Here is a 19,359-nt window from a genome sequence, read left to right on the forward strand (position 1 = left end):
TCAGGTCCCACTTATTTGAATTTAATAAGTATTATGAAATATCGTTAACCAATCATGAGGTGACACCTCATGTGGTATTAGACACCTTAAGGTACTAAATAGCAACACTCTTTATTATATTAGCGCATCTCTAATGGAGTGTCAAATTGGTGATGCATTGCTAAAATATAACTCATTTTACAAAAAAGTTGTTCCAATAGTGTCAAAAACTGTGCCAAATTTGACACACAATATAACATGTTTTATATTTTGCATCACCATAAATGCTACAATTTTTTATTTATTTTTATGTCATTTTTATTATTTTAATAATCATCGTTAAATGTTAGACTTTTTATCTTATTATTTTATTATTACCCCTAACTATTAACAATAAAATATAAAAGAAAATTATTACTTTTTTTTTATATTTTCAAGCATTAATAAAAAATTAATTTTTGAATCAATTTTTACAAAAGTGCATTGAAGCATAATGTTAAAAATTATGTCAAAAATAACACATAGATTTTTTGTGTCAAATATAATACAACATTTATTATTAACTTTTTTATATTTATCATATGTTCCATAAAATTATAATATTAAAAAAAATATTCTTTATCTAACGAATACAATTGATTTAGTTACATTTGAATTTATATTTTAATAAACAAATTCATCACCAAAATATATCTATTCTATACCAAAAATAACAAATTATCCTTAGACTTCCCTACAAATATGGAATAAGTTACTCTGCAAAGGGTTTTGAATTCAACATATAGAGAATTCTCGAAGCCAACAACACACACAAACACACTTCACTAAACTAATCTGTAATCACTTCACTCTCTTCTCACCATGAAAATGAAGATGAAAACGAAGTTGAAAATGACATTTTTCTCATCACCACCACCACCACCACCACCACCACCACCATCATCATCAAGGCTAAGTGTGAACCCTTATTCGCCAAAAGAACTTGCAGAGATTAGGCTCAAAAACGAGCTCAGAAGAAACTTGCACCCTTCGACTGCTTACGTTGGCTTCAAACAAGTGGCTGATCGTGACTTGTTTCGTTTCATAGGAACAATCATTGGGCCTTCTGATACTCCATACGAGGGTGGTGTCTTCTCACTCTCGATCAAAATCCCTCACACTTACCCTATGACCCCTCCCAAAATCACTTTCCTTACCAAGGTACAGCTCTCTCTTCACTCTTCACACTCTTCATCTGTTTATTATGGTTGTTTTTATGTTGTTGTTGTTGTGATTTGATGAGATTTTTTTTGGTAGGTTTTTCATCCAAACATAACTGAAGATGGGATAATCCATGTTGATGTGTTAGGAGACAATTGGCTTCCTACTTTGACTATTGAAAAAATGTTGCTATCTATATGCTCATTCCTTGATGATCCAAATCCAGAAGACCCTCTCAACCCCATCTGCTGTTTGTACCGGAATCATAGAGAAACTTACATAAAAAAAGCAAGAGAATGGACTAAAAAGTATGCCATGTCTTATTAGTAGTCTCTTTCTTTCTCTCTCTCCCTCTCTCTCCATATATATATATATATATATATAAATAAATGTTTATGATGTTGTGGTTGTGTTGTTTATGATTATGTGTGTAAAGGGTTATGAGTTCTAGGTTTCTATGGTTATGACCTTTTGAATTGGTTTGGTTTGAGTTGTTTATGTTTATTTTAGAGGAAAAATAGACATTATTTAATCATATACTTTGTGGATTTTTGGATTTTTCTTTCTTTCTTTCAATTATTGTCTAATTAGTGAATAAACTCCACTAAATATTATTAATACTATTTTTGGATACTCGATGAAATTAATAGTGTTTTTAGTCGAAAAATAAGACCACCTCTCTTATCATATAATATAATGTAATAACAGTAGGTGCTCTTATAACCAAAAAAAATATATACTCTCAAATGTTTCTGATGAAAAGTTTGAAATCAATGAGGCCCAACACAAAGGTCTTATTTTTATGAGAAATTATAGGAAATGGCTCAAAATAAAGCTATCAAGAAGTTAATGTCTTCATTTTTAAAATTGTAGATAAATGGCTCTTTACATTGTTGATTACCTAAATTGCCATTTTTTATAATTCTTTTTTATTTATTTAGGACTGTATAACTTTAATATAGTGGTATATGTCTATTAGTTTTGTTTAATTAGTTTTTATTTTAAAGTTATATTGATTTTTTAAGTTTTTTATAGGTTGTTGGTATATTATTTTTCAATTAGTGTATATATTTTTTGTGGTATGGTATATAATTTTTTTTTTGTGATATTTAATTTTTTTTTATTATACATAGTGGTAGTATATAATTTTGTATCATAGTATATATATTTTAATGGTAGTATATAACTTTGTTAGCATAGTATATATATTTTTTAGTAATAATTTTGTAAGTTTTGATGGTATATTATTTTTCAACTCAGTATATATATTTTGTGGTATGGTATATCATTCAACAACCCATAAAAAACGAAAAAAATCAAAATAACTTTAAAATAAAAACTAATTAAACAAAATTAATATACATATACCATAATATTAAAATATTTAGAATAAAATAGTAATTTGTTCGAGGGTATATTTGGTAATATGTGATATTAAATAGATGATTAGGCTATTTTACTACAAAATTAAAAACATGTACATTTATTTACTTTCACACAACATTAAGGGTCATTTTGCATCATACCCCTATTTTTATTAATGAAAGGTGCTTTATAACGGTAAGTTCATTAAACTTCAAACGACTCCCTCATCGGACAATATGTAGTAGGGATGTAAATGGGGCCCGACCAGCTAAGTTTATGCCCTGACTCGTCCGGTTAAGACATTTGATGCGGGTTGGGCCCAACCCGCTAAGTTTATGCCCCGACCCGGTAAGATATTTTTTAAAGAAAGATTAATTTTTTAAAATATGTTACAATATAAAAATGAATGTAAAAAAAATATCTCTTACTAGACATAAATGAGCTGCTTAAATTTTTTTATAAATGGGTTTGCATACTAAAATAAAAAAAAAAATATTCTCATCTATCTCTCTTAAATATACTTTGTATTATATATATATATATATTTGGATTGTGGATCACCTTAAATAGTGTTAGTAATTATTTTAAAAAAAAATGATTTATTACAAAAAAAAAAAAACAACAACCGAGTCGGGTCGTGATCCGACCCGCTTCAATTGCTAGTGGGTCGGGTCGGATCTCGACCCGCCCCGTTTTTGTCCCGCTTAAATACCAATCAAGGGCACCCCGTTGGGTCGGGGCTCCGACCAGTCCCGATCCGCTGGGTTTTTTTTGCCATCCCTAATGCAGTTACATTTGTTCAACAATGATAATGCATCAGCATAAACAAACCATAATTTCCAATTAGATGAAACTTACCAAATCTGTGTTGTTCCCTTCCTCATGGATGTGGCTTTTACATTGCTCGATAAAAGAAGTGCGCGACCATAGCCCTTGATTTATTATGTGCCTCTACATCTAGTATTGGGTGGACCTCATACAATAAGTGTCATAACTCTACCTTATCTTTTGTTTCATTTCTTCTTAAACAAACACAAATATTTTTTTGATAATTATGGATCTATTAACAGAAATTCAATGCGTAATCTTAACATTCAATGTATATTCCTAAATAATCTTATTTTTCAAGTATTTAATCGTTTCATTTTACCAATCTCAATGTTGATCAGATTAGTCAACATTTATATGTTTCCATGCAACAATAAAATATTATTTATAACAAGTAGTTTTACTAAAAGGCAATCTTCCATTGCTTTTCATTCCCTCCACAGAGTCATGCTGTGATTGGAAAGGAGCTTAGTAGCATAAGTTTGAAAGCCCCAACCCACATAGATGGGTAGTATCTTCATAGTCTTTATCATTACCCTTTAAAGCCTCCCAAAATTGTTCTCCTTACCAAGATGATTTCACTTTCTTTTTTCTTCACTCTTTTGTTTTTTTGTTTTTCGTAATCTAATGTTTAAAGAACAAGTGGTTTTAACACTATTTTTGGTCCTATACATGTGACCTGCTACTTGAAAATAAAAATTCAATAACTAAATGATGGTTTGCAATATCTGTTAGCCATAAATCCCACGAAAAGTAAAAAATTCTACTTATTTTGACTAATTCAAGGTGAAAAATAAAATTGCCCCCTCAGCAAAATTGGAATTGAATAAGAAATTGTCTTCTTAGAAAGGGAGCTCCCCTTCTTCTCGAGGGGAGTTCTACATTGAATCGTCTCACATTGTCCAGGGAGTCCCACATTGTCTACGATTCACTATTGCCAATTTTGAAAAATATCAAAAAGACTGCTCCTTTTATTTTTCAAAATATGGTTTAATTATATTCATTCTTAATTGATATTTTTGGTACTGTTTCTAAAGAAGTCATATAATTTAATTTAACTCTGTTTTGGGAAGTTAGATTAGACTCCTATTAAATTATTAAAAAATAAATAATATTATTTTCTGATATTTAAGTTAACTCTGTTTTGGGAAGTTAGATATTAGACTCGTTTTCATAGATGATGATTTTTTAGTTCCAATTTTTTTCCACTTTATTTACTTAGCTATTAGACTCCAATATATCGAAATGTAAAATTTTTAGATTTACATTAATGAATCAATGGGGTTGCATTAATTTTAGATTTTTCATTATTTGATTAGCTTAATTCATATGTATATTTTTCTTTCTATTGTTATTTGATATATATTTTATATAAAAATAACGAAAAATTCTTAGTTTTAATAGTTTATTTTATTAACTTTAACGGAACATTCTAAATATTTAATAGAATATACTTTTAAAATTAATTAAAAATATATATTTATTAATTATATAAATTTAAATTTAAATTTAAATTTAAATTCAAATATTATAAAATATCATTGTTATAATAATATATAATACAAGGCTAGATATTTAATCATTATATTAATATAAATATAAATGTTATAAAATATTATTGTGATAATAATATATAATCCTAATTTTTTACTAATTATATTAAATATGAATTCAAATATTATTATAATAATATTTAATACAAAATTAAATATTTAATATTTATATTAATATAAATTTAAATACTATAAAATATCATTATAATAATATATAATACATAATCTTAATTTTTATTGAAAAAATTATCATTTATGTTTAAAAATATTATCATATTATATATATTTTAAAAAAAAATCATAAACAATGTTTAATTTTTCATTTAATATGTTTATGTCATTCTTTTATATATAATTTTTTTTTATTTGAAATTTATATGGCAATGATATAAATTTAATAAAAATAATTAATAAATTCTATAAATAAAACTAAGCAGACATGCATTGCACGTTGCTTGTATCTAGTATATATATATATATATTAGGGTTGCACATCGAGCGGGTCTCTCAGGTTCGAGTACATCGGGTTCGGGTTTGTTAGGTTTCGGGTGAGGAAAATACATACTGAATCTGTCCGAAATTGGGGTCAGAAGTGGTCGGGTTCGGATTTCTCGGGTGGGGATCGGTCAGGTTCCCGCCAACAAATGCTCCAAGTGAGGCAGAGTTATGCGATCCCTAGATCACCAACTTCCATAAACTTCACCAAACAAGAGTCCACACCTCAGGCATGGGAATTAGTGTGTACTCTTTGCATTGTCGGTTTTGGCAACTGTAAATATTAAAGACCTTCTAACCACTGGAGGGATTAAGCTAGGGTAGTCAAGGAGTTGTTCGTCAGTCCTAACCACATTTTTGTTCCTATTAATATTGTATTCTAAGACCATAAGTGGTTAGACTAAAAAACATGTTTAGGAGCATTGACTCTTGTAAGAATCTTATCATCAATATATTGGCTAAAGTGAATGTAGGTCATTGGTGGTCGAACTACTATAATTTTTTGGTGTTCTTTATATATATTCACTGCTACAAAAAATGTCATTTGTGACAGTTCCTAACTGCCACAATTGATTTTTTGTATCAGTTTTGAAACTGACGTGGAATCTCATGACGCAAACCAGCCTGACATTTGCGTCAGTGCCCAACTGTCACAAATGACACGTTTGTGACAGTTGGGCACTGACGTAAATGCTATATTAAAAAAATGCTATGAACCCCGACCCCATGTACCCAACCACCCTATGCGACCCCAGCCCCCTTGTACCTAGTCCCTAGCCAGCCACCCCTCACAACCCCCGCGACCCCAGCCACCTACATGACCCCTGCGAACCCAGTCAGAGAAAAAAATCAAGAGGAGGGTATTTGAGTTTTCAAACAATAATCTTCAAAATCAAAATTCTATACAAAAAATTAAAAAAAAAAAACTATGTATAAGGTTCATAAAAATATTATATTCATCAATTTAACCTTAAAATTAAAAAAAAAAAAATCACCAAAATGGGTATAGGAAGTCGGAGGCGTCGCTGGTTGTTGGAAGAAAACCTAAGTTTCGAATTTGGGAGAATGAGGGGCTCGGGGACGATGGATGGGATTTAATACTGGGCGTACCGTTTGCGTCAGTGTGCATTTTGCTTAACCGTTTGCATCAGTGCCCCACTGACGCAAACACGCCATTAGCGTCAGTTGGTCACTGACGAAAACTTCGCCAATTAACAGCGTCATTATTATCACTGACGCAAATGCCCCTGCATTTGTGGCAGTGCTTAACTGCCACAAATGTTGATTCTCGTTCAACGGTGTCAGTCAACTGGGTTGACTGGCGCATTTGACTGACACAAAATAGGTATTTTGGTGTAGTGATTACTTCATTATTCTCTTTTAAGTTTTATTCACAAAAGTTCTCACCTCTAATTAATTTAGTTGTCCAAAAATCGAACTAACATATACTTCCCCTACTTTTATTTGATAATATACATATGTATATATTAAAATGAGACAACAAAAAGTTATGATTTAGTTAGAACTTTGTAGTCATAATTTTCATTTGTTATTAAATGTCACTTTTAGTCCTAACATTGTTATTAATATAGTTTTAGTCGTAACAAATTAATTACATTTTTTAGTTGGGGCATACATGATGATTTTTTAGGTCCAATTTTTTTTAGTCTCAATTTATTTATTTATTTTTAAATATGGACACAATATGATCATATTTTGATAGCACCACGAAATTGAATGCCACTATTAACATAATTTTTTAATATTCTTTCATTTTATGAAATTAATAATTCAATGTAGAGAAAAATATGGGAATAGCTCGAGGAAATAATCAATCTTATGTCTAGCCGAAATTTGAACCCTCCAACACACACATATAAGCCACGAGAAAAGTGGATGATCATGACATGACATGTTCCATTTGATAGGAACAAATCATAAACCGATACCCATTTGAGAGTAGTGTCTTCTTCGTCTTACGTTAGGGCATCTCCAACCCATAACACTATATATAGTATTGTACTAACACTATCACGAAGGAATCTAAACACCATATTTTTTTTCCATTCTAATCACAATACCAAAAATTACACTAAAAAATATATTATTTATTATTATATTATTTTTTAATAAAATAGAATATTCTTTTTTTTATTATTATATTATTTTATCATTTATTTATTTAATTAATCTATTAAGTAAAAATATTATTATTATAGTGTAGAGTAAGAATTTTCATACACAAATTAAAATAAATTATATAAAAAATTAATTATGAAATATTTGAAATTTTATTTAGAAAATTAAATTATATGTGTATTTATAATTTAAAAAACTCAATATAAAATATAGACCCAAATAATACTCATATGTTTATATATATATAAGATATAAATATATTTATCTTTTAAAAAAATATGATATATATATATTAAAAAAAAAAGTCTTTTGTCGTGGTACTGTTGACACACGGCTAAATGGGGTAATATATAACATTCGGTTAGAAGCATTTATGCACAGCAACAGCATATATATGAGGTATTGTCGTTGGGTTTGTGATTGGCCTTATCTACGAAAGTGTTAGTGAGACCCAAGAGGTTGGCCCAATAACTTTAGAACCCAAAATGATGCAAGACCAGATGAGGAGCTGGGAGATAGAATCGGCCCAAGATGTTGAGGTGCCTTTGGTCTGTGAAAAGGAGAACAACACCGAAAATGCAGAAGGAATGATCAGCAGCAAAGCAGGGGAGAATCAAGCGTGTACCAAGAGGGAACGTGTGAAGCCACGTTGGATGAGGGACTACATGATGATGCTGGAACGTTGAGAATGAATGAGGTCATGTAACTAATTTCGGTTAGCTTGTATTTGGCTAATGAGTATAAATTGTTTTCTGTAAAAACAAACTGGGGTTATGTCTGGAATGAAATAGCAAATTCAATTTGCCTTGGAGATTTGCTCTGTCTCAAAGAGAGCTATATACTAACATGCATCTCTTATTTTGGGAGTTTATTGATTTATTTGCATTAATTCTTAACAAGTGATAACACATTTTAACCACTATATAATGTGATTTACATATGAGAAATGAATAATGGGTGATGGACATAGTTTCGAGGTTGTGAGGCTAGCTATTAGATATTTAATTGATAGCATCATTTATTAGTTATTAGACTCGAATTGAAAAATAAATAATTAATATTGATAAAGTAGTACACATGCAATATTAAGTTGATCTTAACACATATTGTCGATGCATGCTAAAAATATATAAAAAAATAATTAAAATATAATATTTAGTCATAAATAGAAAAACTTACATCAAGAAAGCAAGAGAGTGGACTAAAAAGTATGCCATGTCTTATTAGTCTCTCTTTCTCTCTCCATACATATATAAACACATAAATATTTTGTCCAAGAGAATTTTAGGTCATTATAATATTGAGTATTTAAGAGAATAAGATTAGTATATTGTTTAACAATATACTAATCTTAATATATCAACATACATATTAGTATATTTTTTCTTGGGAATTTATTAGTATATTGAATATTATCATATTAATATTGTTTATGACCTTTTCCGAGTTGTTATGCTATGTAAGTTTGAGTAGTAATTGGTCTGTGTTTATAATGATCCTGATGTGATAACCCAAAGATTAAGTTATTAAGAGCAACTCTAGCCGAAGTTGATGGGACATTAGAAGAAGACCGGCAATGTTGTCCAACAAAAGTAATGTTGCTTTCATAATTTTTTTTAAAATTTTTCTTTCACTTATTTGATTGGTTAGATTTATTAAAAATACTAAACGGGTCATTTAAGGCACCACTAAAGTCACTCTCATTGTTGTTGCTCTATGTGATAGACATATACGCAAGAGAGTTTAGGAAATAATATTAAAAATCAAGTCTTAGTCCAAAATCCTAAATAATGAAAAGTAACATTAAAAATCAACAAATGGTTCGTGTGAAAGAGATTTGCGAGGCTAGATATTTAACTGCTTGGTTAATGAAATGCACTAAAAAAAACTATGATGAGTCATTATTGTGACATAAATTATGCTATTTTAAATTCTTGATGATGAGTATGGTTCTCTCGTTTTAATAAAAGTTGGTTTCGGGGTGAATAGCTATAAATTCAAAATTTTCATTATGATAATATATATTTTAGTTGATTCAAACAGTTTGTTGCATATGTGTACTCAAAAACAGACTCGCATGAAAAATTTTAATGTTTAAATCTTGTATTCGACACGGTAAATTAATCGGAATTTCTTAGAAATTTGTGGTATATGTAAAATGACTACAACTTACACTATGATAGTAAAAAATTAGAATTTATAACTATCCATATACCAAAACCAATTTTTGTCAATACCGATGTTGACAAACACCATTATATTGAAATTACCACAAAAACGTGTTGACCATTATATTGAAATTTTGGCTAATCTTTGTTAAGACTACAAAACCACCTAACAGACAAATTCTATCATATCAAACAAAAAGTTGAAAACTCCATATTGAAATATACATCACATTACCTTGATAGATAAAAATTTAGTCTCACTTTACATAATAACTCGAGTCAAAACTCAACCGACGAGCTGAGTAGGTAAAGAGAAAAAAAGAAAAAGAAAAGAAGAAGCTAATTTATGTTTATTTACATATATGACCTCATAAAAGCTTTATATTTCAGCAGAGTCCTGATCGAGGTCTTGTAGAGCTTCCATAGCATATTTTCTAGTCCATTCCCTGGCTTGGTGGGTGTACTCGTCCCAGTAGTTTAGGTAGAGAAAACAACTGGTATTGTAATAGCCAACTGGCTCAGGATCCACCAGCAACGAGCATATGGAGAGTAGAACTGTCTCAATTGTTTGAATGGGTTTCCATTGCTCCTCTTCTAAGATATCAATGTAGATTGTCCCATCTTCATCGATGTTTGGATGAAAAATCTGTCCACATACAATTTTTCCAAAATTTAGACTTGTAAAAAGGAACTTCAATTTTGGATAATATTATAGCATTTGAAATGAAAGAAAAATATATATATTGAGAAAATAGAGAAGTCGATATATAGTGTATAGTGTAACAAAGACGCTTACTCGCGTGGATTGATCATGAGACTACTTGTTCTTGAGACAAGTAGGAGTAATTACTTATGGTGAAATAATGTTGAGTAATGATAAACACACATCTAATTTGTACACTCAAATTACACACTATGATGCGTAATTAATCTTAACCATGAATATTTTTAAGTGGGAACCGCATCATATTTATTAGATGTGAAAAAAAATTCCACATGGAGAATATATAGGAACAACAATATCTTTATAAAGAAAAATGTTACTCTACTTAACACCAATTGATTTTAAGATGAAACCTCAATCCTAATCCTAGTAGTATTCCCCTCAAATTGTAAATTGTAATATGCTATCACGATTAGGTTTGACTTCCGCTGCACTTATTAGACTTGAAAAAAAGTCTTACATGAAAAAAAATATATAGGAACAACAACTTCCATGTAAAGGAAAAAGTTACTCTAATTAAATCCTTGTGAATGTGGGAATGGTAATATAAATCTCTTTCTCATGTTTGACTCAAATTTTAAGAGGTAAAATTAATAATTTGTATGGGCCCCACATGTAAAGTGAACTATTTTGTACACAAGAGTTTAATATTAACTCCATTCTAAGTCCATCTACACTTTCCAAAACAACTCAAGTACTCAAAACCAACACCCCTAAGATAGAATTATTTCTCTCCTCAAATTGTAATAGTATTTAATTGTACGATTAAGATTAATTATAAATCATAATGTATAATTTAAATATGTAAATTGGAAGTGTGTTGAACATTACTCAATAATGTTAAGTTATAAGTAAAATAATAAGATAATCAAGTATACAAAATGATAAAAAGAAATTAATCTATAATTAGATAATCACATATACAAAAAGTGATTAAGTTGCACACATCTAATGAAAAAACTTTACCCTTTAAATAATTTAATCTTTAAGAATGTTAAAATCCTTCCATATATTTTGAAAGAGAATAATGAGCAAACATTCTTATAGAATGTCGTTTTACGAAAAATTGGGTTTCGTGCAATTTACTCTTTTGGAATTTTCTTCAACGAGTGTGAACACGAAGATTTGTAGATGAGAGGCCCCACTATTCCACGTGTATGACCAACCATGTGACACCTCAGCTTTTTCTTTTTCTTGACAACTCGATCTTACGTGGGCATCGAGTCAAGAGATGAAATATTTTCAGTCAACTCTAATTGTTGACTATTGATTTCTCCATTCACTTAGGTTAAAAAAAAATTTAGTTTTCTATTTTTTTTATTGAAATTTATATTTTCAATAATATCATCCGATATCATGTAATTTAAAATCATATATATTTGATACTCTAAATTTAAATGTGAATGATAAAATTTTATTAATATGACTAGTCTATTCTTAATTATATTTAATTAAGTAATTAAATTTGAATTTAAAACTTAATTGCAATTTGATAATATTGATAAAATTTTATTAATCAAAATTGAGTTTAAGCTAACAATTATGTATGATTTCAAATTATAAAATAACAAATAAATATTATTAAAAATATAGAGTACTAAATATGAATTTTGATTAAATACGTGATAACAAATGACTATTTACCAATATTTTTTTTAAAAAATTAATCATTTAGCCCCTTTTGAAATAAATTGTTGGTTTTCTGCCATGGCCTCCATTCCAAGTTGAATTTTTTTAAGCAAATATAAAGGTTATTTAGTAGTAGAAATTGGAATGCTTATGTATCACCAAATATTATAAATGTTAGAAATTGCCATATTGGGTTTTTAAATTCAAAACTATGAAGACAGTAATTAAGCTTAAATTTTGAGACAAAAGCTTATTAAAAATTAAAAAAAAAGGAAATAATTAACTTAGAGCTGAAATCTAATACTTAACATAATCAATGAGTAGTTATCATTTGAAGTAAAGCCCTTATTAGTATATAAAACTTAACTTAACAAACTTTTCAGGACAAAATCACAGCCTCTTTCCCATATTATTATTTAGTGAGACTTCCAAAGTTTTCTCTATTTGTTTTGCGTAATTGAGTTGTCTTGAAAAGTGTAGATGAACTTAAAATGAATATAATATTAAACTCATACGTACAAAATAATTTACTTTATTCTTAAATTTACGTAGGAGTGGGCTCACACAAATTATTAGTAATTTAGATTCTCATTAACACTTTTAGTCTGCCCATACCAAACACCACCACTCCCTTTGATTCTCAATAAAAAATTTCCAACTTATAAACAACAAAAGCAATTGATCATCACCAGTTTTCAGAAACAAAGATTAATTTTCACTAAAAACAAATAGTGATGCTAATCAATAATGAAAGCTACAAAATGGCAATACTCAACAACTAATCAAATCATCTAAAAGAATCACACAAAATCAAGAATAACCCACAAAATCAAAGACCTTGATAATGATAACAAAACAGAACAAGAAGACTAGTCTTAATTGTACCTTAGTTAAGAATTTGATATGGGGAGGCTTGGAAGGGTATTCTTTGGGCAAATCAATGGAGAGAAAGAAGACACCATCTTCATAAGGAGAGCCAGATGGCCCCAAAATCACACCTTGCCATTTGAATGGATCTTCCCAACTCACTGGTCCATAGCTACAACAAACTGGAAAATCTGCACTTTCCATTCCTTCCCTTTTGAAAATCCAGTGCATCATTTCCCTGTTTTTTTTTTTTTCAACCAAAAGATATTAGTGTTCATCATTAGCAAAATCAGATCACATAATATAGATTTTTTTTAATAAAAAAAAATTACCCTGTTTCTTCCATTTCCAGAGAGAAAATTTTGATGGAAAGGGAGAGATGAGAAGGAAAGACTGGAAAGGAAGCTCAGAGGTACATAAATGCTCACAAAATGTTATGAGAAAAAGAAAAGGTTGCTTCTTTGAAATGAGGTAAGATTTTTTTTTATTTATATAGGGAGATTGACTTGGTAAAAATTTATATTGGAGCTTTCATGAGAAGGGAGGAAGAGAGCTTGTGAACACTTCTTTGGTTAGATTGAAAGACTCAGCATTGACTTGGTTTTCACCCAAAAAAAAAAAAAGAAAAAGAAAAAAAATATTTAAAAAAAGAAAAAGAATTGGCTTTGATCTGATTATCTTTTCCTTCTTCTATAAGGAGTATATGCTTCTACTGTGTACAAAGAAAATTGCTTTTGGCATTAAAATTTAGGAAATATTAATTATGTTAGTTATTTTTTTTATACCGACATATTAATATTAAATAACATAAATAACCAACATTATTAATTTATTTTCTAATTAATTATACCCATTATATTTTAATTAAAATATCATATTTATAATATCAACTCAAAAGTAATTACATAATTAAAAAATGAAATTGTAGTTGAATCAAAGAAAAAAAAGGTGTCCAATCTTGGAAAGAAATAAATGATAAATTTTTATTGTCTTATTATTATTATTATTATTATAACATGATTAGTAGTGTTTGATGTAACTTTGGAGTGTATATCCAATAGTTTTTATTACACACTATTTTATTGATTATTATTTATGTTATACCAAAATTTTTATTCCACTGACTAGTATCCAACATACTATTTATTTAGGAAACTAACACTTTGGATTGTTTCCAGTTTTTATTTGGCAAGCTTTTTAAGTTAGAACCTATTTTATACTACATATATATATATATTTTTTGCTTCAAAATCCTGAGAAATTATGGAGTAAGAAAATAATATTTGGTAGGACAATAATCGTGTTCAATTTATTTTACATTCTTTAATTATTTTGTAGTATTTATAAGTTTATATTGTCAAGTTTTTTCTACTAATGGTATCTAAAAACTATTGTATTTATAAACATAGCGTTTTTGGTCCATTTTTCTACTCTTTGTTTGTATTGAGATGTTTTTGGGTTAGATACTATAACGCCCTAGTTACCCCAGAACAGTTACGGTGAATCATAAATTTAACTCGCTACCCGAGTCATTTGGTTAAAAACGTGCTTCTAGTGTTATTAATAGGCTAAGATTGAAAACCAATAAAAAGGAAATAATATATTTTATTTAACCCATAAAATTGTTCATGGGCCCATCAAAGCGTTTACAAGTTATTTACAACTCAAAATGGTCATTACTGTTTAAATTTACAACCCGCCGACCTAAGTGGCAAAAATAGGGTAAACCCCCTAGTTCTTCTGAGGATTCCTTGGCCGTGGTTAGGCGGCCGCATATGTACACAACCCCACCTAAGCTCTCCACTCAAGGTTGGGTAAGCTTTTATTTCCCTTTACCTGCACCACATAGCACCCATGAGCCAAAGCCCAGCAATAAAATACAATAACGCATGAATATAATATCAACAATGATCATAATAATCATTTAGAACTTTCAGTTCAAAACAAATGAGTGACAATTGGAAAAGTCACTAAAGTGGGTTTCGTTCCCATCAACCATGTGTCGATAGGGTCACCGAGGTTTTACAAATAAGTGATCATTTCACTAGCTTATCAAGATAGGTGCTCGATGAACTGGTCACCAATATAACCTATCACATAACCATAGAGTCATAACTGTGGGATTCCGCTCCCTAGCCATGTGACAAGCAGTCACCTAGGCCTTAGGCCCTGGCTCTGAGTAACTAGCTTAGACTAGTCAAGCGCTTATAAGTTTCATTGACCTCAGGGTCGGTCCAGCATTAATGCTCTAGAGTCATTCAATGCCGATATCGATTAGAACTAATCTTTAATCGGCCCTGCGTTCAGGACGCTTATGCCGTTTATGACTCTCAGGTCAATGATACGCGACCAGTGTCGTCCCTGACTAATCAGTGCCATACACAAGTAAGCAAGCTCTGTTAAGCATTTAATATGCAATCAATGTCCACATTTATCAATCAACATGCATAAAAAACAATCATGCATGTCATATACACAGGGTGCAGTTTTCTTACCTCTGGTTCGAGCGAGAAATAGAACAAGAACGTCTCCTGAGAACGATCGACCATCTGATTCCTTAGCAGTTACCTAATCATAACCAATTATAACCTCCATTAATGAAAATCAACAATGAAAGGGTCTTAACCTAAACCCCACTCTCGGGACCTCGAAACATGCCCACACGGTGAGTAGATTCGATCCCAGGCCTTAAGGATTGAAACCCCAAGCCAAAAACCCTTAAAAATACTCAAAACGGAATTATGAAGGAACAGAGCAGCGCTGCTCACTAGCGCCCCAGTGCTATTCTCAGAACCCCAAACCGCACAACAGAGCACTGGGTAGCGCTATAGCCCCCTCTGGTAGGCGCTGTAGCGCTACACCCAGCCAAATCCTCCCCTGAAACCTCTTCCTTCGACTCCTTCAATTCCAACTCGATTCCAATGCTTCCAAAACTCATTTTTGGTGCCAAATGAACCCAAAAACCATCCCTACATTCCCTAAGCATCACAACCTCAAGAACCCTAGCCAAAAACTCCCAACAAAACCAATCATCCAACCTAGAAATCTCAACTGAAAATCAAAGCTAAAACAGAGCAAACTAGGAAATTTAATGGCTAGAAACTTACCTCAAGCTCAGATTATGATGCTCTTCAATGGTGGAACACACTCCCAAGCTCTTAAGACTTACTTCCCAAGCTTGAATCCCCAACTTAAGCTCAAAAATCTAAAGAGAAAATGAACAAAAGTAGGTACGGGAGAAGCTCTTAAAGGTTCTCTATTTTATCTTCCTTCTACAACCTTCAATGGCTTTAATCTATCCTAAGGGTGAAAAGACCAAAATACCCCTAGGTCAAATAAGGATTTCTAAAGGCTCCCAAGGGCAAAATTGACATTTCCCACCTATTTCGTTAATCATAATTAACGTTCTTCAATTCCTGCTATTCTCGATATTCTCGAACACCAATAATTCATATCCTGTTACCCTTTAATTCCAGGCAACACTCTAATCATAAAATCACCCCGAGACTCACCCCGAGCCCCAAACTTAAACCTGTTATGACTAAACCGCTAATTAATATTCCAAAATCGTCTCATACCGAATAGCTCGAACAAACCCACATTATAATATGGTCTCAAATATGCACACAAATATACAATTACGTCCTCAACGGACCAAATTACCAAAACATCCCTATAATGAAATGTGGACACACATGTATGCATTTAACATCATATTATAATATAATTCACATATACATGCATATAATCATTTAATGATATAATTAAACAATTATAGCTCTCTCGGCCTACTAATCCAGCCATTAAACCACATTAGGGATTTCAGAGCATTATAGATACTTAATGAGATTTTTTCTACTATTAGTATCTAAAGCATAGTATTCACCTTTTAGTTTATTTGTTTACTCTTTTGGGATACTTTTTGGTGTTAAAGTTTTATAATCAGTTTTTTTCTTTCTTTCTATAGTATTCAAAACATAACATTGATTGATTTTTGTCTATTTTATACTAACTTATGTTTTTTAGTATTTGTTTATATAGATGTATTTTTGTTGTTCTACTAATTATAAAATCTATTTTATACTTTTTTGTTTTATTGTTCTATATAGATTGATAGTATCTAAAAAATTGCATCAATTACCAATGATTATCTAAATTATTGTGTTGACTACCAATGAGAATGCATTTTCTTCTTTTCATTAATATATCATATATTGTTAGGTGAGGTAGAAAATTGTGTATGTTCCATTTTTCCCAAATCATACAATAGTGATATATTGATAATAGTCAAGTCATTTAATGGTAATCTCTTGCTATTCACATTTAGGAACTCACATTTAGGAACCTAGTGTAAATTTCGTAATAAAATTAATGATGTGTTAATATGTCATTTAAGGAATTAGATTAAAAAAATTATTTAAGGAAAGTTGTTATAGTAAATTAAATAATTTGGAAAAAATAAATTATTTATTAAATTAAATCAAATCAGTTATATATAATATTAATTAATATGTTGTGGGTATATTATTTTATTTCAAGGAAGATTGTTATTATTTACTTATATTAGTATACATGTGTAAACTGTACTAAAATTTATCCTGAGCTGATTTGATATTTTAAGAGGTTTTTTCTTTAATCTATACAACATATTATAATTACATTATATATAGAAAATATAACTTATTATTATAAGGAATATCTCAATACCACCAATTTTGCTTCTTTCCATTTATATATTTTATTCTAATTGATTATGTCAAACAATAATATCCATATTATTTAGCAAATATTTAGTAAATAAGTCAATAATAAAGAATTTCAATGAACCTCTATTTCAATTTTTTTAAATCTATCTAAAAATAATGGTAGCAGCATACTATCTTAGGAGTGTTTATTCATTACAATCTAATTTGCCTTCCAAATCCAATCCAATTATAATTAGATTTGTAATTGAATTTGATTGGTTAGTTTATCTTTGAAACTAAATTTTATTATTAAATAAGTTAACAAATAAAAAAAAAGTATACAAATAAAATCATGCAAAAAACTAAACAGTATTTAGCAATAATATTAAATTAAGTCTTTATAATTACTACATTAAGTTGTCGAAATATTAAATTTACAACACAACCATTCAAATTTAAAAGTAATGTGTCAAAATTAACCAATAACTAAAGCACTTAGATTGTAACAAATATGAACAAAATAACAACAACATCTCTTAAGTGCTAATATAGCATCCAAAAAGGAAGATTTACACTCATATACCTTATAATATAAATAATTACAAATATAAAACTGATATTTTAATATACCCATATTATAATATTAATTAACATAAACAACATACAATCATATTTTATTTACATATTTATTATACCAACTTTTTTTTAACATCATATATCATTCTAATTATATTTCCATATATTTCGTTCTTTTATTTCTTTTTTTTTACTGTTAGGATTTTTTTTGAGATATTAAAAAGCTATTATTTATTTCCTTATTTACATAGCTATAATTTATTTCCTTATTTACAAAGCTAATTCTATTTAATAGTAATTTTTATTATTCCAGTTGAAATATAATTAGTAGTACAACATTTCGTGAAGCATTTTCTATTATTTAACTTATTGTAGCAATATGTTTTATTATATATAATTCTTAGATATAGTCTTATATTTTGCACTTTTGCTGTCATAGAATTATTAAAGAGAAAAATTACATTCATGATTCTTAGATATACTATGTGGGGGAATAAACTTGAAATTACTCATACCTCATCAATAGAACAATAATCTGCTAAGTCAAGCCTCTCAACTTATAATTTTCTTCTATATATATTTATATAAATATGTTTTATTTATTAAATGACATAAACAATGATTAGTGGTGTAATCATTTTGTGACAATTTCTTGTATAACGGGCTTGATTTTCTATGTTTGCCATGTTATTTATATGTTTTTATATACCATGTGGTAGTAATATAACATTTTATTCCATCTTGAAATATGATTAGTGTTCTAGCTTAAAATATACTATTTGGTATCCATAACCTAATTCTAAACAATAATTTCAAATGTTATTTAACATTATATAGTTGGTAGTATATAATACACCAATATACATCTTAGTATTCAAATTCTAACTTAACGATATGTTAATACTTGATGATACTTCATACTCTTGGTATTACTCTTTAGTTAAATACTTAAGAATACATCAATACTTAACCACATAATACGACATATATTTACAATTTAATATTAAATTGTATAAATCAAATGGTTAAATAGTGATATTATTGCGTTATTTTCCCAACAAAATTACCTTCCCAAAAGAAAATTTTAATATTTTCATAAAAATATATATTTATAATATATATAACCTAGAAGAAGTGAAGATTCGTCTTTT

The 19,359-nt window shown here is 29.2% G+C and overlaps 2 protein-coding genes across 2 annotated transcripts; one reads left to right on the plus strand and one right to left on the minus strand.

Moving 5' to 3' along the window:
• Positions 1-133: 133 nt before the first annotated feature.
• LOC133815704 (ubiquitin-conjugating enzyme E2 4-like) lies at positions 134-1,506 on the plus strand. The gene is made up of 3 exons (XM_062248514.1): positions 134-149; positions 968-1,179; positions 1,276-1,506. The coding sequence occupies exons 1-3, from the start codon at positions 134-136 to the stop codon at positions 1,504-1,506; spliced, it is 459 nt and encodes a 152-aa protein (XP_062104498.1).
• Positions 1,507-9,886: 8,380 nt separating this feature from the next.
• On the minus strand, positions 9,887-13,477 carry LOC133819816 (uncharacterized). Its single transcript, XM_062253171.1, has 3 exons — positions 13,280-13,477; positions 12,966-13,185; positions 9,887-10,373 (listed from the first exon to the last, which is right to left on the minus strand). Exons 1-3 carry the CDS (start codon positions 13,291-13,293, stop codon positions 10,107-10,109), a joined length of 501 nt encoding a protein of 166 aa, XP_062109155.1. The 5' UTR covers positions 13,294-13,477; the 3' UTR covers positions 9,887-10,106.
• Between the last annotated feature and the right edge of the window lie 5,882 nt (positions 13,478-19,359).

This window comes from Humulus lupulus, chromosome 2 (assembly GCF_963169125.1).
Source record: "Humulus lupulus chromosome 2, drHumLupu1.1, whole genome shotgun sequence".
Lineage (NCBI taxonomy): Eukaryota > Viridiplantae > Streptophyta > Magnoliopsida > Rosales > Cannabaceae > Humulus > Humulus lupulus.